Here is a 26,828-nt window from a genome sequence, read left to right as displayed (position 1 = left end):
CGTCCTGCAAGCAGAAGCACACAGCAGAAAGTGTATCATAGCCCTATATTCCCTGTTACCCAATGCTTGATTCCTCCCGTTTCCTCACTGTCTGAGTACTACAAGTTCACATCCTACCCGACACTTATTACTATGCCCTGTATGTACAGTTTTATTTGACCAACCTTTAATTTCTCCTTTCATTTTTGGAACTGGAGGGGTCCATGATTTCGTAGCTTCTTGTTCTTGCTCATTCTGCAACTGCCTGTCTTGTTTTTCCTAGCCATCCTCCTTATTTTGGGACAGTGACACCTTCCACTGTCCCCTCATCTGCTCAACATACATCCCGCTGTTACGCCTGTGCAATCACTTTTGAATGTGCAAGGTTAGTGGAATTTTCCACTGCAAAAACACAACTTTAATTCTTACAGCAAACTTACCTGGGAAGTGGAAAATAGCCTGAAAATGTAGGAAATGGGAACAGCTATTGACTGCTGTAGCTGGAAATACAGAAAGAACAGTCTGAGAAAGTCAAAAGTGGCCTGAGAAAATAAAAAACAGCACCACCTATTGGGTATGCCAGGCAAAAAATAGAAGTTAGCAGCACCTGTTGGCTGCCCAGATGGTGGTATCCTACATCCCCTTATGTCTCTAATGATACAAAAATGACTCACTTTCTATCCAAAATGTAGCTTCTCTCTGAGAGCTCCCCACCATGTACTTCTGTGTGTGAGACCTGGATGGGCTGGACCAAAGCTGGGGGTGGCTGGCTGGCTCCAGGCTCTGCGACATGGGCCATCTTCTCAGTGAGAATCTGTCTAGCATCAATTTGCACCACTTCGGGGAGCAATCTAATGAGTGCTATAATGCTATCATTTAGAAATAATGTATATATTTAGGGATACATATAAGTAATTGAATATAAGTATACACCCGCTTTACTTGGGGTAATTTATCGCTACTTGTAATATATACATGCTTTACTAATAGTAATTTTTAGTAGTTTGAAATAAAGAAATTTAAGACACAGAAAAGCCTGCATGTCCTTGTGTGTTATGGAGCCTGCTGAGCCCGCTGTGGCGGTGCATACGGGTGGGCACAGGGTGGGTGACGGTCCCTCTTCGTGCCACCAGCACCCACCCTGCAGGAGCCACCAGGCAGGCAGGAGCAGGGGCCCGTCCCCTCCCATCCCACAGTACCAGGGGCGAAGGACAGGAGTCTGCGTGTGACTGCTGCAGGGATGCCACCTCTGCTCGTCTCTGCGGCCTCCTGAGATTCAGCTGCTGGGAAAACAGTTAGCCAGAAACCGCACCCTATCGGAAAGGGGAGATGGGGAAGGCAAAAGGGGAGGGAAAGGCCTTGGCTTGCCGTTTCTCTTGCTGCCGCTGGTTGCTGCACATGGCTTCACACAGCAGCACAAGGGGCTGTCAGCCAGGGGCCAGCTGGGACACAGGTTGGAGGAACCCAATCCAATCGTTTTTCTGCTGTTGAGAAAACGTGGAGCCCTACAGCAGGTGGTGGGGCATGCCCGAGGGAAAGGCTGCAACACCCAGGAGGCAGAAGGCTTGGGGAGCCAGCACAGACGTGCAGAGACAGTCCAGCGAAATGACTTTGGGCAGCAGAGCCGTGTGTGCTCTGCATGGGACGTCCAATGTGCTACGAGTGGAAGGGGGGCAGCAGGAGGGGACGCAGCCCTCCCCACTCAGCAATTTCACCTCCCAGCCCAGGTCCTGCCAGCACAGCCACTGCTGCGTGTGCTGGTCCCGCACCCCTGAGCACGAGAAACCCACCCACAGCACCCACCACACCAGCAGCATCCAGCACACGGGACGGGAAGTTAGCTCTTTATTTCCAGAAAAATGTTTGAAGTCACAGAGAGCTTTTCTCAGCAACAGGCATTTCACTGTACAGTGGCTGGAGGTGATCTTAAAAACCCACTTCTTGCCGTGCCACACTAAGATAAACTCATGGCGTTTCGCTGGCTGAAAGCAATGACTTGTTTGGCTTCGTATCCTGGAAGTGCTGCTATGCGATGGAAGCTTCCTACATGGTCACTAATGAAGCTGAGACACACAGTGTGAAGCAATTACTAGCTTCATATTTAGCTTTCATGCAAGTGGACGGGTTTCTGCATTTTCCTGAAGGACAACTTGCTGCTCATGTAACGGCTGCCTAGCAATAGAGGATTATATCTTGCTTAGTACACTGGGACCTGGATAAACGAGCACCAGATACCACTATGGCTATAGTTTTCCTTTTACTTACAGTACTTCCTTAATGCAAATAAGTTACTGAAGGGTAAAAGCACTGAAGGTAGCAGGAGTAATAGAAGATGAATAAAATCCCCACAAATTGAACTCTTGTTACATGGCTGATACACCATGCACTGAGAGAGAGAAAGAGAGAGAAAGAGAGAGAGGGAGGAAGGGCAGGAGGAGCACAGAAGGGTGTCTCTGTAAGAGTGCAATTGAATGTTCTAATATGGCTGCATTAATAAACTTGAAAACTAACTTTTATCTGAAATAAAAGAGTGGAAGTCATCAGTCCTTTGAAGTTTGGCGGGGAATGAGAAAGCCAGACATCTCAGAGCAGAAGGAGAAAAGGAAGGAGGGCTGGGACCGATCAGAAAAGGACTGCATTAAATAACATTGGCATTACAAGGTAAAACAGAATGAAGTCAGATGCCACGATTCAGGTTGCTTGGGTAACCGTAACTGGAGCTGCAATGAGTAATCAGAATGCTGTCTTCTTACAATCATGTGTCACGGGCCAAAGCCTCGGTTAGCACACAGTGTGGATGGCTCCTGCTGGAGAAGATAGCAGCTACCGGATTCTGCAGCTACCCGATCTTGCACGCACGGCTCCGGGCTTTAGAGCAGCACCCTACCTAAAGTCCTGAAGTGAATGCAGAATTATTGTCACTGTGAGGGTCCCTCAGATTTACGTGGAAATGCAACTTTTCAGAACAGCTCAAAGGTTTTCATATGTTATCCCTACATATAGATTTCTTTTTGATATCTGCAAAGATGTGGACTTAGATATGGTAAATTCAGCTGTTCCTCAATTTGTCTACTCTGAACATCAATCATGTAGGGTTGTACAGAGCAGGATATGAATTCAGCAGGCCCTATTAGCTTTGGGGTTTGAAATGTTTCAGTGCTGGAGAAATGTTTTTTCTGCAGTCATACAACCTGGCTTATTGGGCCAAACATTGCTCTGACTTGCCACATGCCATCTGACAACATCGGGTACATTAAATGGAGAGAGGGACAGGACAGAACGGGCTCCTCACCATCAGGAAGAGATGCAATTAAGGCAAACGAGATCTAGCCCTTCCCTGGTTGGTCGTAAGCCTAATTAAAGTAGCAAAACAGTCCAATCAGGAACGTATTTGTAAGCCATGATAATTTTTTTTTTTAAAAGCATGGGCATTCTCATTTTGGGTGTTGTATATTGCATTGGAAATAGGTCTAAAGTATACTGCAGGTTTTTGAAGCTGGAGCTGTTCCTCCGTTACAGGTTATTCCATCTGCCATATAAAAAGAAACAAAGAATTAGAAGTACAGTCATAAGTGTCGTATAATCTCTTCTCAGTCACCACAGGAGTTTTGGGGATTTGTAAGTTATCCACTGATCAGTGTAATATCTAACGTACCCATATCTAGAGATATCTGCTATGCAAAGTAACTGTACATGCAAAGCTACTTTGCTTTAGAGTTAACAGAAACCTTTCTCACTTAAAAAATGATTCCTTAGTTAGGAAATAACTCTTCTAAAATTTTCCAGATCACTTACTTTCGCGATTTGAAATTGCTACCTAGGAGTGTGTTAGTTGTTTTTTTTTTTATTCCTCCTGCTTCACAACCTATGGGACTGGACAGCCCTTGTGTACAAAGGGATGTGTCCCTGCTCTTTTCAGGGACCTATGGACACTGCCCAGGACTTCTTGCTAGCCCCAGCTGCATGGGAGCTTGTGCTGCATGTAATACCGCTTGTTTCTCAGGCACAAGCCCCTGGGCTTTCGAGCTGATGCCCTTTCTGACACCCAGTCATGGTGTCAGGCCTGAAGACAAGGTGTATTTTGGAGTTCTTTTTTAAACCTTGCTAGTTGGTCAGGATTGAGGAAACTGTTCTGGGCATCTGACTTTGCCGTGGCTACAAACCTTGCTGCAGATCCAGGAGAGTATCGCATAAGCATATTTTGAGTTAGGAATGAAACAATCAGGTTTTTTTTTCTGACCTTTTTGTGCAGCCATCTTCTCTTCCTCTTTTTTCTTCTCTTCCTCCAGAGCTTTCATTTTTGCATCATACTCATCAGCACGGGTCTTCCATTCATTCCTATTGTTCAGCAGCCCGTCGAGCATAGGCTGAATTTCCTCATGGAAACGTGAGAATTCCTGACCAAAACAGAACCATCAGCACAATTCAGTCTGTTGCTGCTGCACCACGGCTGACCTGGAAGCTGGGACTTGAACCTCTCTACTGAGAAGGACGGGGTGTGCATGGGCATGCTTACCTTATAGACAAACGTGCACACAAAGTCGATGAAACCCACTTGAAGCTTTGGAAGCTCAGCGGCTTTCCTCCTGTCCATCATGGGCTGTGGGAGGACACAAACATGCCATGATTTATGACAGCACTGCATTGAAAAACATTCCTCTCTTTTTTTCCCCCAAAGCTGTCTTTTTGTGTCAGCCTGGCTGGTCTGCTCTGCTGGCCATAAAGGCTGTCCACCACAACCCTCATCTTGCTTCTCAGAGGGATCAAGTGGCTCATTTCCTATGCTGTTTCAGCAGAAATTTTAGACAACTCTTTCAGTGTACACCATGGGGAGGGGGACAGAGTATTTTCCTTGCTCCTTTTAAACAGATACTCGAGAGAAGGATTGTGTTACAAAATGCTGAAGAGTTTTCTTATTCTCTAAAACATACCTGAACACGAAATTATGTTCTCATAAGGTCATATAATTTATTGTATCATTTTTAGCGCATCTGTGGGTAGAGGGGCTATATTAGAGTCTATGTAAATCTAAAGACTTAAATCTACTGGGTCCCTTCCAGCATGGGATATTCTATGTTTCTATGATTAAAGAAAATCAAAAACATGCAGGTGGATGCAATCTCACGGATTACCTCTTGATTTTTTCACTGCTAAATTTTAAAATTTATTATTATAGCAGAAAAAAAATAATTTAGAAACACTGCTCTATATTATTTCCTTTTACCAAAAGTAATTTCTGGACTCTAAAAAGTTTTTTTTTTTTTCTTTTTAGTTTCTGTCTTTAGTGTAAAGTCTGCTTTCCTCTAAGTTGTATGTATTTTGTTTTCCTTTTTCTTGTACAGGACCAGTGCAAAACCTCCAGTGGAACAGTCACTCCTTGCTGTTTCACAGCCCCTGGGACCCATTCTAACTAAATGGAGAGCTGGACAAGAGGCCCTGTCACAAAGGGTCTTTTCGATCTGAATGGCCAATTTTCTGATGAATTTTGGGCAGCCTGGTAGTTTTAGGAAGAATCACAGCACCCTGAGAGCATCACTGCTTGCAGAAGGTCTCTGCTGAGACCTACTGTCTGATCTGAGCCGTTTGGCTCTCACGGGATACTTACAATGGGCTGTTGCTGAAGGACGCTTATTTCTAAGTCCCCTTGCTCCCAGAACTCAGCTGCTACCAGGAGAGCTACCTACATTGCCAAGGAGAGAAAAAGAAAAGTTAGCACTGATTTTGGCTTTCTAGTTAGGACTTAGGACTCCTTTCTGAAGCAAATGTCACTTCCAGCCCCTCCATCTCTTCACATCCAGCCCCAACCTTTCCGCTGCAAATGGCAGCAGTGGCAACAGGTCTGCACCTGTGTAGTGACAGCCCAATGCCAACTTATTATTGGAGCTTGTCTTCTGTTCACCTAATAAGAAATGTTTCTAATGTGTCCCCTGCAAGGATTTGCTTCACAGTCAGAGCTGTGTTTTCCTGTTACGACTTCCTCAGCTGCCCCTTTCCCATGCTGAACATGAAGGTGACTTTATTTTTTTTTATCCTTCTTTAAATTTTAATGTTTGTTACTTAGCAACTGAGCAAGTACGGTTCAGAAAGGAAGTCCTAAAGGAAATTGAACAACAGACCAGCCAGCAGGTATTGCTTAAAAAAATAAAATAAATTTAAAAAAAGTCGTGACATGCACGACAATATTAGCCCAATAATAGCCCAAGAAATTAAATTATTGTTTTTTTGTTATTATTATTATTTTCCCTTTGGTGAACACAAATTCCTACAGAATTCACAGCTTCAGTCTTAAAGAATGATTTATCCATCAAAACCATCATTATTCTGAAGTCTTTTCAGTAGTTTTAGTAGGAAACTTTGACTCAGTTTTCAGGCAGCTTAGAAATTTGCATTACTTTCAAGTATAAGCTAGAGAAATCTGACAGTATATCAAGCGCCTGACCTTACTCTGGACTTCCCAAGGTTTAGTGATGGCTGACAAATCACAAGCAGTCATCATCATGGCCCTAAAAACAGAAGAGAAATTAGTTTCTTCTCTGGAGCCCTCACCCTGCCTCTTGCAGGCTTAGGATGCTCATGCCCCACCCAATACCGTGTAATGTCCCAGCTCTGTGCTGATGGGGTAGATACAGGAGATGGGTTGCTGTAGCAAACTTGGACTGGGACACACATTAAGGATTGCTCGCTTGATACAAATGGATTTGTGCTAGGGAACTGCTTGCTTCTGACACTAGGAAGTTCATCACTTTGGTCACTGCTGAGCTGAACTTGAAACTCATTTCAGTCCCTCATTGAGGTATAACAGTGCAGGTCACAGTTGAGGTTATGGGTGAGCTCCATCACCAGTGCAACTTGTACTGCAGAGCATTTGCTGGTTACAACAACAGCATGGTGCAACTCTCGTTGCTATTAGGAAGAACAAATCACAGATTGGTTTCCCTTTGCTCCACCATTGTAGACTGCTCCCGCTTGTGGCATACGTTGTGGTCTGAGAGATCCTGCATCTCGTTAATGGGTATATGACCAGAGGGGATGTCCCACATCCAGTCAGGATTTTCCATCCAGTCAGGAAAGAAAAACTTCAAGCTTTCTTCCCTGTTTGTTTGGTTGGTTGGTTTGTTTTTGTTTGGTTTGTTTTTGTTTGTGTGTTTTCCTTGCTTCTCCAAAAGATCAGATTTGAGTGGACAATAAAATATCACGTACTACTCTCATGCTAAGAGAAGCACAGGAATGCAGTAACTGCACAATTCCAGAGTTTTTTGTTGTTTTTTTCCTGCTCAGCTCACATTAGAAATTGAAAACAGGGGAGTATATTAGCTAGGGACCATTGCTGTTGAAGCAGAAGAATCCTTTTTAAAACTGGATATACTGTGGGCATAGGCATGTTTTGGAGTTCCCACTGGTAAGCCCAGGAAGAAGGACACAACCACACCATTAATCTCTCAAGAGATAATTTACTCACATGACAACCTCTTTCTTTGTTGTCTCCAGAGACAGGTATTCAGTCCAGGCATTCATGTTATCGTATGTCTTAGACTCATCAACGATCTTCTGGAACATTGTCCTTTTCCTTTGGGGAAAAAAAAAAAGAAAGAAAAAGAAGCAACTGTGTTAAAAACAGATGGCTGGGTTTCTAGTGGTTGTTGTCCTGGCAGTTAGGTCCCCAAGGAAGCCCCCAACAAAACCAAGCACCATCACTTGCTTGTTTTATGTAAGGGAAACCATTGCAAATGGCTTAAAGAAAAAGTAAGTGTCGTGGTGAGACTTGAGCCCATTGTTTGAAAGTATGTGCTACTGCAGGTTATGCAAGCTGAGAAATGTTATTGGCTTTACTGACAACACAGGAAGGCTTTTGCCTGAATGTTAAGGAAATGGCAGAAACATAGAGCTGGCCCAGATGTTGGAGTATTTGTAGGACTACCTGTCTCTATAAACGCTGTCTGACCTTGTTAATATTATTTATATACCTAGATATGTGTAGCAAATTCTGGGGAGTGGTTTATATACAACACACTCACATTTTGAGAGGTGTGAAATCATGAAAAAAAATCTGGTTTAATGCCAGCAAATAAGACAATTAGGCCAGATCCATAATGAGACTTGACGATGTGCTCTGTCCATACTGTTTTGCCTGGAATCTGATCTAAATCAAATCTTCCTTTATAGACTGTGACTCAATGATGGCAAAGATGAGCTTGTTCCCATCTGGTAGAGAAGTAGTGGTGTCTGCTCCCATATAAACACCCAGCCTTCAAAGTAAGAGGACTGGGTCTTAGGCTCTTCTTCACACTCTACTTTTTTTGGACTATTTATATTTTGTGTAATGATTCTTCAGCGTAAAACATAGAAGCAGTCTCTGGTCTTGGCCCTGTATTTGAAAACACGTTTTGAAAGCTCCTTGCTACTGAGGATGTCATATGTTGCTGACTTACAGCCTTATGCCCTAGGAAGTCAGTGCATGCAGCTCTGTGGTGTTGAATATTTCTGACTTTTGGATGTGAAATAGACTATGAACTGCATATTCAACTATAATAGACCACTTAGTATTTGAGTTGTGCTGCTTTCACAGAGAAGTTAATGAAGCCCAGGCCATGCCATTGACCATTAATAAGTATTTTTAGTGCTGAAGTGCTAGGTGAAAAAAAAAAAAAAAAAAAAAAAGCAACTCTTTTTCAGTTAGGGGGTCATATAGCACAGTCTTGTTGGAAACAGAAGGCTAAAAGTCACATACATGATCTAATGAATAAAAGCTCAAAATTCTTCTGAACAATCTGAATTCTTCCCGCCACCTCTTATATCAGCATTAAAAGAAGCCTTCTGGAGGAAGCATCTGTGTAGAGGATTGCCACACGGAGGGCCTCTCACAGCAAAGCATCACGTTTTGTGTTTGTACAGCACCAGCTGCTTCCTGCCCTTCACCCACAGCGTACGTGACCGACTTACTTGAAGTACAGTGCCAGATCTGTTGCTATAATGGCAATGTCCATCAGGTGAATCATGTGCTCATGTTGTCTCCGGTTGAGGTTCTGGCATATGTTCAGTGACTGAAAAACAAGCAAGGGAAGCTGCAGAATCCAAGCTCCATGTTGTTGTGAGCTAGTGGGCATTTCCCTCTCTGAAATGTGCTTTTTAAAATTTATTTTCTAAGTGTTGCAGCTTGCTCCCCCTAAGGTGCAAGGGCTGTGAGCCCAGTTCACCATCTGTTGGTGAACTCCCCCCTGTGCTCACTGAGCAGGGTTTGTGTCTGTAGCTTGATACACGCTTTGTGCCTAAACCATGTCTGCTCACCCCAGTGGGAATTTGCCTGAAAGTTAGATGGGGATGTGTGTCAGCCTTGGTCCTATCAGAGGGGCTACAGGAGGAGAACCCTGTGTTTAACACTTTCCTACAGGGCTAACGACATGGCTTCTGAAGAAACCAAGCCACGCATGTAGGAAGCCTAAGGGTTTTGGTCTCTGGTGAGCAGAAATGACTTGGGGGTAGAAGGGAGTGAGGTGGCTGCAGGTCCTCAGAAACCCAAACCAGAGAAATATCCTATGCTAAGTCTCTGGGCAAGAGTCATAGCAGCTGATGGCCATGGTGTATGTTGCTAAAAGACTTTGTGGCAAGTAAATTATTCAGGATCTTACATTACAGTTCATTACAAACCTCTTCAGAGAGCAAAAACTTTCCAAATTCCAAGTGATGCCTCTCTAAAATTGAGGATCCATGAAGTTTAGCTAATGGATTTTGAGATCTGGTTGCGTAAAGAGAAAAATCGAAAATGTTAGTATAGCACTTAGTTAAAAAGTGTCCCAATTGAAATTTGTCACACACACAAGTTCAACTCATTTTATGAAGGGCTTAAGAGTAATATTTTTAATAGCTAACAACTTCAGTCTAACTGGTAACAGACAGTGACTCTGCTTATAGCTATTTGGACCCTGTATAAAATATCCTTCCACCTGTGAATATCACCTAAAATGCTCATAACAGTACTTTTATTAGTCAGTATTGCAAGCTTGTTGTTAAGCTTCTGAAGAAGTATATGTTTACCTCTGGTAAAAGCAGCAGGAACACCAGCAGCCTTTGGACACTTCCCTAGCCAAAGAGCCGGACACTCTCATATCCAAAGCACCAGCCAGCTTCACTTATGTTTTCCCGAGGCTCCAGAAATCAGTTAGATAGTACAGCCATCACTCAATAAACCTATGACCTGACACTGCCTTAAGCCAGCAACAGAGGCCTGACTGGTCAGTGAAATCATGTGGCTCTTTTTGTGAAGCTGGTAACTACCTACCCAAAGCAGCCCTCACATCCTCACAGGTGCTAGGTTTCTCCAGACGAGGGCAGTGCTTGGTGCGTGGTGCTTTCTGCATAGACACCTTCCAGTACAAAGCAGGCTTTGCGTGTCCAGAATGCTCCCAGTAGCATCCTGAGTGTCCTGTGATACTCAGGCTACTAAATGTCTGCACTGCACTTGGTCCCCCCTTTAACAGCAATGTAGAGTGTTGCTTTAACCAAACAGCAGAGGCCAGACTGCTAGGACGTAAAGCAAGCCCCAGTGAGCACTGCAAAATATTGGCTTCCCCACTGGCTGAGGCGTAAGCCCAAGTGCCACAGCAAGGTGAAAAGAGAGGTTACTTGCAAAGGAAGGTTCTTAACCTGCGTAAAACAGAGCTGTGCTGAAGTTTGCTGTGATTGCAGCCTGACCCCACTTATGCAAAAGCAGCAGGAAATGGTTGGAAGTGGCAGGAGAATGCTTACTTCATCTGGTAAAGGTTGTTGGTTCCTCTGTGGTCGATATCGTGGCACAGAGCAGCAGTTACCATTGCAAGGGCTTCTAGGTCTGTGTAGTAACGCTTCAGTTTGCCAGTCTGGAGGGTGAGAATTTGCATGCCCTCTGTTAGTATCTCTTACAGGAAAAGGTACTGGGCTGTGACTGCTCTGTGCCGGGGATCTCTGCATTGAAACAGTCCAGGAGAACTGAAAATATTTGTGAAGCTAGATACAATACATGGTACACTTAGGTTAACGTGGGGAAGCAGCTGGAAACAAAATATTTCAGACTCAAGGACGCACATGTGTCATGCGTATGTGCTCGATGCCCACATGCTATGTTGGCTACCCACTGCTCCAGCAGCCTTATGCCCTCACGACACGTGCACCCTGATAGCCACACCTCTCCTCTCACTGGACACAAGGCACTCTGTGTCCTTCTGGCCAGTGGGCCAGAAAGCTGAACTGCTCAGAGGGTGGGCTGGGAGTGGTAGGTGTAATTCTGCCACCAGGCGTGCAGGGCATGCCCTCTGTACTGCGACACGGGGCCAAGCCTTTGCTGGTGTGGGGCACACGTCCAACGCCGTTTTCCTTCATGGGGCTCCTGTCACCCTGACAGCCCATGAGAAATGGCACTTGCCACACTCATGCTAGCCAAAGACTTACACCCATGCTGTCCTGCCTTCATATGGAGGAGGTGAGGTTGTCCTCATCCAAGCTAATGTCAGCCCAGCTGTTACTGTTAGAAACTGTTGGAAGAAGGGGAGTCCTGCAGTCCTTCCTTCCTGCAGAAGGGTTTCCTTCTTCCCCTGCAGAAGGGGTAACCTGGAGGCTTTTCAATGCCACACTTGTCTGTGCCCACGGTAAGTGAAGTGCTCCATTCAGTGGGTATGGCCCCACCTTGGGTGGTAATTCATGGACTCATCACTTAAGGTGAATGGAGGCCTCATTTGGTAGGAAATGTGCTAGGAGTGACAAACGTATCCTACAACAAGATTCAAAGGGAGCCCTGCATGTCTCCAGGGCACAACATCAGACCTACTGCAGAAAAAGCTGTGCCGCAGAATTAATTGGGGTGGTGTTACCTTACCATTAGGAGCGTGAACATGGTCTGTGCAACGTTGAAGCCATGGCGCCAGTTGTGATACGTTATCTTCCGGTAGCCTTTGCTGACAGAGTACACAAACCTCACCAGAACCTGCGAATTGGGAGAGAGGGTGTTAGTTTTTGTCATGCCAGCTGACTTGTGGTTGGAGCTGGTAGCTGTTGTTCTTGTGATAAAGACCACGTATGGAAGTCATGGATGAAGATCAGAGCTGCTCTTCAGAGATGGCTCCAGGAAGGAATCAGAAACTGTAATGTTGTCAGGCTTCCCTGGCAATGTTGTCATTGCAAGGTCTAAAGTGCACTAAAGTGCACTAAAGTGGAGGTGACCAAAATATAGCTCTCTGCTTTCCTACATCTTTCTCCTTTCTTAAGAAAATTAAAATCACTGGGATGTCTGTGGGGGGAATGAGAAACAGCAATGGCTGGAGGAACAAAGATTTCCTCCTAGAGTTTGTGAATTTATTCAACTTCTGTGTTTCTTTATGTTTTCATTAGTAAGACTTGTCCTTTCCGTATATTCTGACTTACTAATACTTATGTTGCTTGAAAAGAGATGGCTCTTTAGGTCTAGAGAGATGGAATATATTATATCACCTATTACAACATAGGGTATTAAATAATAAAGTGTTGTTTTTTCTTTCTTTCTGCATTCAACTTCTTTATGTGGACAAGTTCTTGTAGCTACAGAGTTTTTCTTCATTGGCGAGGGAATAAATCATGGATGATTATTCATTTTTTAAAATCTCAGCTGCTCAAAGGAACAGCAAAGAATAGCTGTTTTTCACACCTGCATCAGAAGCTAGTTATTCCAGAGTAGATATACTGAATGCTTTTTGCATTTGCTTGTGCTAAGCAATTCCCATGCCCAGCCCTTCCTTTCCCTCCTACTTTCCAGCCTGCCTTTCCAGGGTGAGGGATGTCCGGCTGAAAAATCTGCGCGCAGTTACCCGCAGAACCCACTAGATGGAGGTAAGCCTCACGTGAGGCTCTGAAAAATCCCTCGGAGAGACGCAGCACTGCCTAAACGCCAATTTTCAGAGCCTGACAGGGGCACGGATGGCTGCAAACAGCCTTGAATTTGCAAATCGGGGTCTTTGGGGTTGAATAAGTTTCTATACTGGGGTAAGAAAGTGTTTGCATGGTGCAGTCCTCATCTGTATAGACCTGATAGCAAGCCCATACCTGTAGCAGAAGTTCATATAGTCCAGAACAGAAGCAGCTGGCTTCAAGCTCCAAACCCATATTGGCCACCACAGGTTTGAGAGTGGGTTCCTTGCTCTCAGCAGGGCCTGTGGACTCGGGATGCCAGTCCCTCTGCCTGCAAGCCCACAGCAACCCAGACCTCTGCCTGATTTCTGAGCTGCTGGCCGACCCGTGCCTGTGGGCACGGGACAAGGTGGGAGTCCCTGTGCACTGCCAGCTCCTACCTCCTGCGGGATCTGGAACTTCTTCACCACGCCAAGCTCGTAGTACATCTGAATGCCACACTTCACCAGCTCCAGCTCGGTGCAGTCGAAATCGGAGAACCTGAACTCATAGATTTCGAACTTGGTGGGCCCTGGGAGTTCTTCTTTCTGCAAAAGAGGTGGAAGGGTTTATTGCTGTGACATTTATGCTGTATCTAGAAACACCTGGAAGTGTTTTTTTCTAAATAAAAAATTATCAGTCTGATTGTGCTTGGAACCTTCCGTTTTAGAATTAAATGCAGATTGTCATGATAACCATATTAGTGGGGGAAGAGGTAAAGCATTTTTGGTCAATCGTGAGAAATACTGCTTGCTTTCTGTTAAGCACTCTTCTTTTTGATTTGATTAGGATGGAGACTCCAAAGTTGTCAGGTCTTACAGGAGAAGTCTTAAGGTTCCTTATTTGCCCTAGTGAACAAAATGTATGATATGTCAAGGCCGCTGACGTGCTCCCAGATGGACATTGAACCTCCTGAGATAAAGAGTCACAGAGCAGTCACTTTCTGGGATCTGGGAAGGCATTCTCTGCTACATGACCATAATGCCCTCACACTCTCACAGCACAGGAAGGGTGGGGTGTGCTTCACCTTCACCCTTCACCGGGTGCCCTGCTGTTATGTACTGGCGTGCCAGCACTGGCAACTCTTTCCTGTCCCCACCCAGGCAGTATTTGTTTGGCATCACTTCCAATTCCAGAAGTACATTGCCCTTACCAGGATACTTGCCAGCTCCTCTTCCTCACACTCATTTGGCTCCTTCCCCAGCTTTTCTCGTGTTGGCTGCAAAGAGCATGGACATGTTACATTGACTACTGTATTCCACAGGACTTTGTGCTGTGCTGCTTTAGATCAATCTAGGGTGAACCTACTATGGGAGGTAGCTCTCATATGCAGATCACGTTTTCTTTCCAGACCTCACTTTTATTTCTGGTGTTTTAACATGCTCTTCTTTGTAGGAATGTCATACCTTTCATTGATTTTGGCTTGGTTTTTCCTCCACTTGCAAAAATTCCCCTATAAAATTCCCAGTGTCTCAGTTGTGTTCAGTAACCCCACATCCTCTGTACCGAAGAGGTTTTGGGACATAAATTAGCTCCTCTTTCACCCCCCCACAGCCCACCTCACAGTCACACAGCAAAGGAAGCTCACACCCTGGAGGTGGTGAGCTCAACTCCAGGGCTGGCTTTTCTGAGGAAAATAGAAAGGACTCAGCGCAGCCTGCTGAGGCAGACCACAACTGGCCTTAAGCCAAAACGAAGACTTGTTCTGCCATTGTGCAGTAAGTGCTGCCTGGGCACAGCCTGTACACTGCGGTGGCTGGAAGCTTTTCTGAGGTATGGGAGACCTGTGTCCACAGACACAGCTGCTGTTTGGCACTGACCAGGCCTGTATGCAAATGCCAGGCCAGTATGCTCATGGGTGTGCTGCGCTTTGCAAGACATTACCAGAATTTCCTGAATTTCATCCTTGTCACACTTCACATGGTAGAGCACCATATCCTGGGCAATGTCTTTCCGGTTCTCCAGCTTGTTCATCTTATCATATGTATCTGTGTTGAGTACGGACCAGCCCAGAAACTGTGTCAGGGACTTGGAGAGAAGAAAAATGAGAAACAGTAAACTAACCAAAGCATCTCCACACCACATGATGTATTTTTATAACAACATAAGCTCCATGCTGTCTCCAAGTCTAGCAATGCACAATCACGCCTCTGCTCCCAACCACTTCTTGCTCTTCAGCACAGCAGCGCCCCAGCTGATGGATCTGACTAGGTCTCAAGCGTGTCCATATGACAAAGGTTTGAGGACCCTCTGTCATGTTCAGCATACAGAAAGCTACTTATGTGTTGTTACAGGCGTTCAGTATAGTACTCCATGCCTATGGAAAGGCTGGTGTCATAACCATGACAACAGGTCAGGAACCTCTGTATCAAGGGAGAGCAAGACAGTCCCATCACCTTTCACATCTATTTACTCACACTCTGTGTTTGCACTCAGCTTGTTTGCTGTTCAGTGGCCAATTCCAACTGATTTTTTTGCTTGGTCATTTTGTTTGACAGTAAAAGTCTATTTCAGGAAATGCTCTAGTTGATAATAGATGCCAAGAGCTGGATGTTTTTATAGGACTGAAACTAGCATAGAAACATTTCTCAGCCACAAGGACTTTGATGAAAGCTGCTGTTGGTAGATTCAATAGCTGGCCACACTTTCTATCACAGATTACTCAGGTGTAACTTTTGGAGGGAATTGCCCGGCTGTATCTGATCACAGGTCAAAATGGTCTTGTTACTACATCATGGCTGCTCACAGCTAGGCAGTCAATCTAAGAATGACAAAACAAAATGATCTGAATACAGCTGAGTTTTCAAAACTTTCAAACACCCATCATTTCATTTAGATGCTTTCAAAACTTTCAGGTTACTGTGTAATACCTGTATAAGCAACAAATAAACTTACTTAGCTGCAGAACACTGGGGGACTTTTTGCAGGGCTGCAATGCGAAAAAGTGATCTCTGTCAACCATACGAACTACTTCTAGCCATAGCAAGGAACTATACCTCCATAAGGGTCTCGTCCTGTTCATCAAATGGTTTCCCATCTTTTCTGTTATAAAATGTGACAACACCAACAATTTCTTCCTTTTTGTTGACTATTGGCATGGAGAGAACATTTTTGATAGTCCATCCTGATTCGTCTAGAGGACCTTCCTTGAAGCAATAGCAAGCAGAAAGACACCATGTACTTAATGTGTTTTCTAAACACAGCAGCAATCCCATTTTACATCATGACCTATGGCTAATGACATTTTCGTGTGCCTAATATTGACTGTAAATTACATTTCTGTAAGAAAAGTAGAATACTTGATAGAATTTGAAGTGTGCACATTACCTGAAAGTTAAACATCTCATCTGCAGCAGCATTCATAATGTTGCAAATCTAGGGGATTAAAGAAAAAATAAATAAATGCATAAATAATATATATAGAGAGAGTATAATTTTAACAGTGAGAAGTTTAAATATCAAACAAAAATCTGAACTGATGAAAAGCAGTATTGGTCAGGCTTCAATTCAGAAAACATTAATGGAGTCCAAACTATGTACTTACAAATCCACTTTCAGCCACATATGTTGGCAGTCCAGTTACTAGTGCCCAGTGATCTGGGGTAGGATTTCTGATTGAAAGAAAAATGAAAAAGAGAATTAAGGATACAAATTTATTGAAGGACAATGATGATCTCAGAGATTAAATGTTTTCAGCTGGTTGCACAATCCACATATACACATTTCATTCTCAGTTACTAAGCAGTCCTATTACTTTCAAACCTGCCTATGTGTGCTAGCATAAATTTTTCATGTAAATATTTTCCAAGTAAATATTTTCCTTCAAGGATTCAGTACAGATTAGCACATACAATATCTTAGTCTGCAGAATATTTGGCTTAAGAAAAACACTGTTCTCAGTAGTGGGGTTCACGTTTCAGAGCTACAGCATACAGAAAGATAAAAGAAAGTTTCTGGTTAAAAGAGTCTGCCAGACTGACCACTGCTGTATCTAAGTAATGGGGGCCTTTCTTGAAGCATGAAGGTGGATATCCAATTTACACCAATGCAAAGTGGTGTGACCAGAACTGGGCAAAATTTCCATTATGTCAGATTTGTCAGTCACTTGACATTTAACCACATCCTACGCTGGTGGGAAAAGATAGAGAATGAGAGTGCTGAGGGATGCAAGAAAGAATTTAAAGAGGTGAAGAGCAGGTGTATATCTATAGGTGGAAGGGAGGTATATGAGGAGGAAAGGAGCTGGTTGGGCCCATAATAATGGGCTAGGAAGCTTGATCAGTGAGGTGCTCTTTCACCAGCTCCTGCAAGTGCAGTCAGCTGCTTTTCTCTTCTCACCTTTTGTTAAGTGAGGGGAAAACAGAGAGAAATACTTGTCATACAGAATTAGTTTGGAGAGTTAAACCACCAGAGGAGAGAGTGGTTTGTGAAGAATGTCTTCTCAGAGCCAAGGGGAAATGGTGCCTGAGGCTCCTCTAAAAAATTCAGTGGCAAGAAGAGAGGGTGGTTTTCAGAAGGAGGGAGTCTCAGTGTAGGGACGAGAGAGGAGGAAAGGTCAGAGACAAACTTGAGGTGGAATGACCAGAAGAGAAGAAAGAAGCCAGGGAGCTGGAGGATAGGCGGGGGAACAGGAGAGACCATGAGTGGTCAGGAGGGTACCAGAGGGATGACATGCAGGGCTAGGACAGCAGGTGCCTCAACACCAGGGCAAGATGCATGGACTCAGCCACTGACATGGGGTAGGCACCAAGGAGGAGTTATGACTTGACCTGGCATGGAGAATAGTAAAACTGCAGGTAGTCAAATCAGTTAATGCCTGGGCATAAAGAATTGTATGTTGCAGTGATTCTTGGAGACTAACAAGTCGGGATCCCACTGCCCTGGAAGAAATCTCTGTCCCACAAAATGTGAGACAAAGCACCAGCTTACAATCTGGCTTCTTACTCAGTCTCCAGTTGGTTCTTTGCATATCTCCTTAGGAAGGTCTTTAAATCAGAAATAACCCTTGTTTTAGCTGCACCCTGTCAGAACCAAGCACACACAAACAGTAACAGTAGGCTGGGCACTTACGGGATGACTTTAATGTCTTCTTTTCCATGTAATATATAATCAATGACTTTGTAAAAGACTATTTCCTACAAGTAAAAAGAAAAGCACTGTTAAAATAAGAGGTGAGACAATCCAGCCAGACAAGAGAGACTTCAAGAAATCTGATTATCACTTACTCTGCCATCCGGAGTGCGAGGTCCTGAGTAGGGAGGAACTTCTCCCAGCAGGACTGGCCACAGATCAAAAAATTCCTATGTTTCAAATGAAAGAAGCATATTTAGGGGTGGAAAAATGCATTATACACACGACTCCACTTCATTCAGTGAACAGTGAGAGCTGTACTCACAGAGCAAGCAGCTGTTTCAGTATTTGCCCTGTTCTTCATTTCCCAGAGTGTGGCTACAAGGCTGACTTGCTACCTTGCTAAAGTCAAAAAACACTTTTTCTTAGGCTGCATTATAAAGCTGACCAAAGAGTCTTTACTACACTAATGATCTTTTAATATGTCTTTTCACAAGACCAAGTGCTATAAAGGCTCTGCCAATGTGCTGGAGATCAAAGTCAATGGTAGCCTCAGTTAGCCTGACCATAGTGTAAAGCAGGGCTCCTAGGAAAATATTTCTGTGTAACCCCCACATAAAGCTTGTCAATCAGCTTGCAAGCAATCAGATCAAATCAGAGTGGCAGAAGTAACTCAGCTTTTTATAAGTTTGCATTTTCATGAAACCAAATTTCACCTAAAAGCCTGGATGATAATGTGCATATGGATAAGAGGGTGGCTGCTTTGGTGCTGCAGTGCTCCACAGGCATCTCACTATATTTCTGGCATCCACAGACTTGGTAAGGCTGTGAATGTGCTTCAGGCTTTGACCAGGATTGTTGTTCAATGGTCATACATATTTGCCCCTCCTCTGTCTTCCCAGTCTCTAGCTCCTTAGGCAGTCCAGTGATAAGCTCTTTCCCCTCCCTCTCTTTTCTTTATCCCAGGCTTTTCATTTGTACAATGGAATTAAAAATGCCAAACAGAGAAGGAAATGACTTAAATCTCTCTTGGACTATGGCTGCCCCAATAAACGTTATCCCTACAAATCACCCATCAGTGGATAGCAGCAAGGCAGAAAGACATACAACTCATAGGTGAACACTTACCTTCTGCTTGGTCATGTCCAGGAGGCCTACTGAGTACCTGTCACAGTTGAGGTACGCTCTCACTGTGTAGAAAGCCTTGTGGAATTGCCTCTCAATATCTGTCAGTTCCTCAAAAACCTTATTAGCTGACCACAACAGCACCTGAAGGATAAAAAACAAATGTAAGCATAGCCTCCCCTTGAAACCTGGACTTCCTAAATGTGTTTGTATTAACAAGGAAACTTTTTTTTTTTTTTAATGCTACTTTTCCTGAAAAGTGCAATAGCAATACGTACTGCAAAATGTAAAAGCGTTGCTTATTCTCACTGGGAATTACTAAGGAAGCATGCACTCTGAGGAATGGTCATGCCATCATGGAGCACTATGTTAAAGTCAAATCTTGCACCGGTAGTGGTACCAAACAAACAGACTGCCCTACTTACTTCTTTTTTATCAATAAGTAAAATCTTGCATCCAAACATAGCTAACACTAAGGTTGCAATATCTGGAATGAAGGTTGGCAATATCTGAATGAACACTTTCCTTTAATCCTTGGCACAGCTGTCTTGTGTGTGCATCAGCCTATGACCCACTTCCCCATGCTGTGCTGTGTGGAGGTATCCTTAAGAAAGCTGTTGCTAATAGACTACTATTTCATTTGTAAAAAATGAGGTTATGCAGTGAATTAGGCAGATATTTCTGGTAAAAAATGGAGGGTCTTTGTGGGCCTAAGGGAGAACGTCATCATCACTGAAATGGAAATGCCTAGCTTAACTAGTGCCTGCATGCCTGTCGAGGCTCTACTAGACCAAAGCCCAGGAGACAGCAGTGGCAGCACTTCAAAAGCACTGACAGCTGTTACCTGAAGCTGTCTGCACCCGTGCTTGGGACATGAGACACTATTACATGGCCAAAGGCAGGAAAAGCGTGCGTCACTGCTTCACCGGGGACTAGTAGATATTGTTCACAATTCTGACCTGCATTGGTCTCTGTTTCCAATCCATGAGATAGGAAAACTCCACCACACTTCAGAGCCTGACATGCTAAATGCCACCAGCCTTTCAGCAACCCGTAGATAGGATAGTGTTGTTGTCATGCAAATCGTTAGTGGAAAATTGGCAATGGCTTATTTTTGCTGTTTTACAGTGTGCAACAAAAAAGGCTCAAACCCACAAATGCAGTGAGAAGGACTGTAAGAAACACCTGTAGAAAGGCCAGTTCATGGAACAATAAAAAGAAGTCTACCAAAACGTTATGTGGTCTTCTAATAAGACTCTTATTGAGTATGCACCAGCAGCCTGAATTGTCTTTGCACAAGCCATTTTACTTACAGTATGACTGAGGTTTTGTGGTTGAGACCTTGCAATATTGTAATCCTAGACTATCTTCAAAAATGTCATTTTTGTTGAAACATTTCAACATCTTGTCTGTACTTCATCTGTATTTAGTTACTCCTGGGTTCAAGTCCAGAGCAGAACAGCCTGCAGGAGGCATTAGACCTTTCATGTCTTCCATTTCCACTTTGCCTTCTAGCGCCTTCCTTGCCTCCTCCAGTTCTACTCAACCTCTACTGCATTACTGCTAAGCCCACAAGAGGAATAAACCTGAGCTAATTCTACCTTACTTTAATTACTCAGCATTGTTAGATGGCTCTATCACCTGACCATTATTCATAGTTTTAGGATCGCTGAAAGAATTAGACAAAGAACATGAGATGATGAATTGTTAAATGTAGGTGCTGAAAAAAGCTTCAGAAATAAACTTTCGTTCTGCATCCATTTGCTGAAACAGACATTTGTCCTCCTATGGACTGATGATGAGAAAATGACTGCCATGAAGCGTAGTCTCAATTGCACATCCTCCTCAATGACAACCCTTTGTCTGCTGCAGAAAGTGATTGCACGGATTCACATCCATCCCAAAAAATTCACGAGTTCTTTCTCAAAGCAAATCATGGAAAAGAATCATGGCTGAATTGGTTCCTTTCAAAATACCCTGAGTCCATCATTTATATTAATTTCTACCAAAGGAGGCAAAGAGAACAGTCATTTGAGAATCATTTTACTGTCACCAAGAAGATATTCTAAAATGTGGGTTTTTTGTTTGTTTGCTTGGTTGGGTTTTGTTGTTTTGTTTTTAATAATCAGACATGGAGAAAATACTGCATTCTTAATTGTTTTCGGAGATCTTTTAGTGCTGATGTATGAAGTGGCTAAATGCATCAGGAGTATTTCATAGACTGAACTCAAAAAAACCTCTGTAGCTCAGTCCTGCTGAAGGTGGTACCAGTGCTTCAGCTCCTGAAGTCTGGCCAAGAGCAGCAGGCAGAGAAACTAATGAGGGACTCTGAGGAAGGAGCAGTATCTGAAAGCATCTGTGGACACCTTCTTCTTTCTGCTGTTCAGGCACAGATCTCTGAAGCAGATCAGCTTCGTTTTTGGAAACAGAAAAACTGGGTTTGAGTTTGAGATACAGCCCAATCTGCTTTTTTGGTCTTACCTGGCCTCTTCGAGTCTCACAATTGTGAAGGTAACTCAAGTGATAAATTTTCAAGTTTAAGGATGCAAAATTCAGGTACTTCAGGAAAAGCTGTAAAGGCAAACAATGAGATTGAGTCAAATGCAGTAGCAGCCTCGTGTATACTGGATTTCATAACAGCACTATAGCAACGTCATGGTAATTCCCCTGGATAAATGCTTTGCTTTGCACCAGTGTGAGATAAGGCTTATCCCACAGTAATTTCCCTGAAAGATTTCTGAGATACGCATCCTCTTAATAAGCCTCATCTGTTACAGGGTGAGTCCCCTGTAGGGAAATTTGCACCCATGGTGCTTCAGTAAAGCAGACATCCCTAGTGTTATGAGGAGGAATCCATGCTATATAGAAAAAGCGACAACTGCTTGATAGAAACTGAACTACTGACCACTTACTGTTTCATCAGAGCTGGTGAAGTATGGGCCGTTCAGCTTATTAAGAGCCAATATGACAGCAACTAGATCTTTGCCGTTCAAGATCGGTGTTGCAAGGATGCTTTTTGTAGTGTAGTCGGTGAGCTCATCAACAAATGGACTGAACTGGGCACACTGTTCAAAGGAGAATTTACAAATTAAGCACTTAACACAACATCTGTAGTCTTAAAGCCAAACCAAAGCACAGCCTAGAGAAGCTGCCTAGAGAAAGCTTTGTTCAAACAGTTATTGAAGAAGATAAATGAATAAGAAAATTGGGCAACATACAGGTGATAAAGCTAGTACAAAGAGAAACTGGCTGTAGCTTTTGATTATTAGTAAGTGCAACACACGCACTTTTTCGCTTTTTGCAAAGATCTTGCTGATCAAGAGCTCTAATGTGTTGGACTTTGCCATGAGGAGTCTCCACTAACCATCCTCAGGTGATTTATATCCTTTATTGAACCTCCTGCATCCTTTCCTCCAACATTGAATTGACACTGTGAGGTGCATATAGCAGTTTCTATGCTGTGCTGCATAGCCACAGTTTTTAAACCAGTGCTTTCTAGTACAGTCACGACGAACGCATACCCCCTCTCAATTTTCTTCTGCTTCACCCTGGCCCCTGAAACTGCTGCTGGTTTGCAGACTCCATGGAGCTATATAGTCATTGGTTCTCTTGAAAAATATTTTCCAGGGGATTCCCTCCCCTGTTGGTGTGAGCATCATCATCCTTAGTCTTACATGCACAGTGTCTAGCTGTTACTTCACCTCTCCTTCATGCAGCAGCAGACATGAGAAACTGACCTATCACCACTGTATGTGATGGTGGTTTTTGGCTGATATTAGAAACCAGAGAAAAAAAATGTGGTAGTGACCGTAGCATGAACCGCGATGGTGATGGGCCTTTGTCCATGGGATGGAAGGCAGGTTATCCCAGGGATACACAACTGGCACCAGCGACACATGGTTCCTGGCACTCTCTTCCTGCCCCAGGAGCGTCTTGGTCGGGGTTGCAAGGTGCAGATAGCACCAGCACAGTTTGGCTGCCCAGGGAGTCCTGTCCTTGAGGGAATCACCATTCGAACCACCAGGAGAGCGCTAGGTCTTGCTGTAGGAACAGCATAAAGGGAACTCAACCAGTAGTTGCTTATGCAAATGTCACTGTCCCCCTCATGCCAAAAGAAAATGAAGCTCAGAAAGTGTAATGTGGGGAAGGCACATAGCCCAACGTCCCGCACAGTGCCTTATTGACATCCTCTTCCTCACCTGCTGACAGGGAGTGCAGGGATGGCCTTGCTGACCCAAGATCATCTCCCTGTTCTGCTGAACATCTTGTCAGCTACAATTCCTTTTATTTGAAGAGAAAAAGCCCAGAGCTTTAACTCCTCAGACCACACTAGGGAGGCTGCACCTGAAAGAATAATCACTCCCTAGTGCCCCTTCTCCCCATATATCCCCCACTGTTGGCCTTCCCTGCCAACTAGGGCAGACCAAGCATTTAACTGTGTTTCCTTAAGAAGAATTGATGTAAGAATAGAGGCACCTGAAAGAACTAGAATTCGAGTGCAGCACTTGGCTGACAGTCTGAAGTCCTTCCTTATTCTTGGAGAAATGTCTGAAGAGTGAGCTTTAAACATTTCAAGTTATACACTGATGCAAATTTTGCAAAAGAGTGGTTGCAAAACCAAATCAATATCTTAGCATGTTCCATGGAGGGCAACAAAGATACTGCTGAAGCGTTTGCATATGCTCATCCTGAGCAACAAATGGATGGATAAACAGATGGTCTCTTTGTAACTAGCAAACAATAGATTGAGTAATCCCAAATGCCATATTTGGGTCACATGGATTTTAGTTTTATACCTATGATTAGAACAAGCGGATTGTAATTGCTGCCATTCAGATTTACATGATTCCAAGTATGAGTATGAGGGGTAAATACTGTCATGAAAGCATAAGAATAAAACATGAAAATTCCTTGGATCCCTCCTGGTATTGCAGTGTGAAGTGTCTACTGAAAGAGTGGTTTTTAGTCCAAGTATACCTCTTACTGCCTCTGATGAAGACCAGCCATACACAGGTCGCAGTTAACTCACCTGCTCCAAGGTCCACACCTTTGGTTGATAAAAATGCTTCTAGAGGTCCTTGGCCCAAACTGCATCAGACAACAAACACTTCCAAATGTCATGAGTGATGGAAACCCCTTTATGGACTCATTGTAAAGGGTTTTTCCCTGACTGTTACTCATGGAAGGAAGATAAATGTGTGTGGAAAATTCTAGGTGCATTCAGTGCAGATCTGACTGTACCTCACTCTCTCTTCTCTGCTGCACTAGGAGTGATTTATTTATTTTTAATGAAATAGGTACGGTGTGGCAGAGCACATGTATGCAGGCATTAATGTCCAGTGTAATTGAATGTGCTTAGCTTCACCTTGCTCCATAAGTGAAATTGGAAGCAACTTACATGCTGTCTACTGGTGCTTTGGTTTCCACTATACAGCAATTACAAGGCAAGAGGTGTGATCAAGCACCAAGATTCCCTGCTATCGCTTGACCCCTTAGAACAAGTAAGCATGCAAGCATTTTGTCTACAGAGTGAATGAATAAATGCCAGACCTACCTCGCTGACATCCTTGATATTCATGGTTTTCTTGGTTTGTGCAACGTAGCCCACAATGCCTATGTCCAACGGATAGACTATCTCGCAGTCTGGGGAGACCAGGCATTCCTCCAGCGTGCTTCCCTCTTGGATGTTGAAAAGCCTTGTTGCCAGTTCAGGTGTGCCGTTTCTCTGCCTGTACATGAAAAGACTACAGCGGTCCGCATGAATAAGGGACCTGATTCTTCTCAAGGTCTTGAAAACAACTTTCTCCATGTTGATGCTTTCTTGCATGTCTTGGATCAACTCAAAAAGTATTTCACTTTCATTGTCATCCCAGGACTCTGTTTTCAGTTTCTTCTCAAAGTACTGCTTGGCAAAAGCAGGGTTTCCATCAAGAAACTTTTCCACGTCGTCTTCACTAATGCTCATTGTGAATGTCCAGGATTTTGTAACAGGTACTAGTCCAAGGATGCGATCTATGTGAGGAGCAGTCTTAACTCTGATCTAGTTCCTAAATTTTCATAATAGAAGATGTTGCTTCCAGAACAACCAGGGATAAGGTAGCACTGCAAAGAGAGACTGTCATCAGGAAGGTATTCCTTTATACTGCCGGAGGTGAGTCTGTGGGAGGACAGATCTTCTCAACCAAACAGATTAGATGACCTCTACAAAAGCTTTGGGTCAACTTTCTTCTTCTTAATCTAAATGCAAACAAAAACTGAGTATTCACAATATCTTAAAGCACTATTCTTTCTCTTGATAAGCAGAAAACTTACAGAAACAATTATATTGAGGTAGCAGCAACAGAGAAGAGCTGCATCTCCTAACATTGAAATAAGCTCTTTAAAGTCTAATTAAATATATACTGCTTGGACCTAATCCTAGGCTAACAAGGTGAGCATCTTATTATTTCTGCTCTCCCAGCTTCTCTAAGAAACATCTCTCATCGAATGTTAAATGTGTCAATCTTTAAAGCTTAATGAAGTTATTGGTAGAGTACGGCAACTATAAATTATGTTTACTAGCCATTCCAAATTCCTCTGCTGAAGTGGTTAATGAGACTAAAAAGAATGGGCATTTCCGTGCAGATAAGGTAAGTACACATGCACACTCCAGTTGTCCATGGAGACTCAATGTGAAATCTGTGAGGCTTTTTTGATGGGAAATGAACAGCACTTCTGTTCATGAGGGAAGTGGATAACATCTTCTCATTGGTTGAAATGGGAGAAGTTCTCCGAATGGCCTTCCACACACTGTTTTGGAAGGGGCACTTAAATTCTCCACTATGAATAATTTACCTGCCTTGGAAAATACAAAACCCAGTTCTGGTTTAACATAATTTCAGTGCTGATGTTGACAGGGTTAATTCTACCCAGGCCATCTTGTTTGTCTTCCTGATTTTCCTACCCTGCCACTGCATTGAGACCTGTACCATGCATTCTGCCAGTTCTTGCACTCAGTTGTATTTCCCTGCCATCTTTTGAAGGAAGAAATACAGAAATCCTCCAAGATTAGGAGGAAGTGTCTTAGCGGGAATAGATGCAGCCCATTACCACGGTGGACAGAAATGTATATAACAGCTGTCTTATGGGTAAACAGGACACCTCTTTACTGCTTTGGTAGACAGAACATGGACAAAGCACTTCAGGATGCCCCTAAGAAAGTTTTTGGACAGCTTTTCTCCTGGAACTGAGGCTTTGAAGTGAGTGATAACATGCAAAGACTTCAGAGGTATAATCTACAGACACTCTTGGTCAAGATTAGCAAAGGAGGCAGTCCAGGATCTTGAGCGTCTGCTAGCAGAATAGTTTGCTTAATGATGTGACTAGCAACCAACATCAAAAGGGAAAAGCTGTCTAATGCCAGAAAAGAGTTGGCTGCAGTTTGTGCCCCTGGGTGTGGTAGAGATTTGTCTGCCTGACTATGCATTTCTTTCTTCTTCAGCTCTCCATGCAAGCTGTGCTTCCCGTGTACAACAGAAAGTTCATGCCGGCCTTTTGAGATTTCGGCTTCCTGCATTCTGACCACAGACAGCTGTGTTGCACCACCAGATAAGAGGCACATGAGCTGATCTATTCATTTAACTGCGTTGAAAACACAAGATGCCTTCAAGAGCGTAGGCTTAGGCAGATAGATCCCTGAATTCCTTAAAGTGTGGGCTAGAATTTTCACCTTCATTGACCAGGCCATGCCATAACTCTTACTTGTGTGAGAGGCTTTCCTAAGCCCA

At 43.7% G+C, this 26,828-nt stretch overlaps 1 protein-coding gene across 1 annotated transcript; it reads right to left on the bottom strand.

The window, feature by feature from the left end:
• Positions 1-1,882: 1,882 nt before the first annotated feature.
• On the bottom strand, positions 1,883-25,224 carry PDE6B (phosphodiesterase 6B). The gene is made up of 22 exons (XM_040542163.1): positions 24,617-25,224; positions 21,975-22,127; positions 21,544-21,633; positions 19,066-19,206; positions 18,093-18,167; positions 17,938-18,002; positions 16,412-16,478; positions 16,195-16,242; positions 15,864-16,013; positions 14,752-14,895; positions 14,021-14,086; positions 13,269-13,415; positions 11,825-11,932; positions 10,723-10,832; positions 9,625-9,712; positions 8,920-9,020; positions 7,439-7,546; positions 6,419-6,482; positions 5,585-5,659; positions 4,496-4,579; positions 4,220-4,376; positions 1,883-3,508 (listed from the first exon to the last, which is right to left on the bottom strand). Exons 1-22 carry the CDS (start codon positions 25,025-25,027, stop codon positions 3,450-3,452), a joined length of 2,511 nt encoding a protein of 836 aa, XP_040398097.1. The 5' UTR covers positions 25,028-25,224; the 3' UTR covers positions 1,883-3,449.
• Positions 25,225-26,828: the final 1,604 nt, after the last annotated feature.

Source organism: Cygnus olor, chromosome Z, assembly GCF_009769625.2.
Source record: "Cygnus olor isolate bCygOlo1 chromosome Z, bCygOlo1.pri.v2, whole genome shotgun sequence".
Taxonomy (NCBI): domain Eukaryota; kingdom Metazoa; phylum Chordata; class Aves; order Anseriformes; family Anatidae; genus Cygnus; species Cygnus olor.
The sequence above is the reverse complement of the archived record's forward strand: the minus strand, read 5'-3'. Positions and strand labels throughout refer to the sequence as shown.

Bases quoted from the DNA above. Each gene is read 5' to 3' on its own strand.
- PDE6B (XM_040542163.1), bottom strand. From the start codon at position 25,027: ATGAGCATTAGTGAAGACGACGTGGAAAAGTTTCTTGATGGAAACCCT. The intron at 16,243-16,411 runs GTAAGTACATAG...TTAATCCCCTAG, and splicing joins ATGTGGCTGAAAGTGGATTT to ATTTGCAACATTATGAATGC. The intron at 7,547-8,919 runs GTAAGTCGGTCA...TTTTCCCCAAAG, and splicing joins GATCTGGCACTGTACTTCAA to GAAAAGGACAATGTTCCAGA.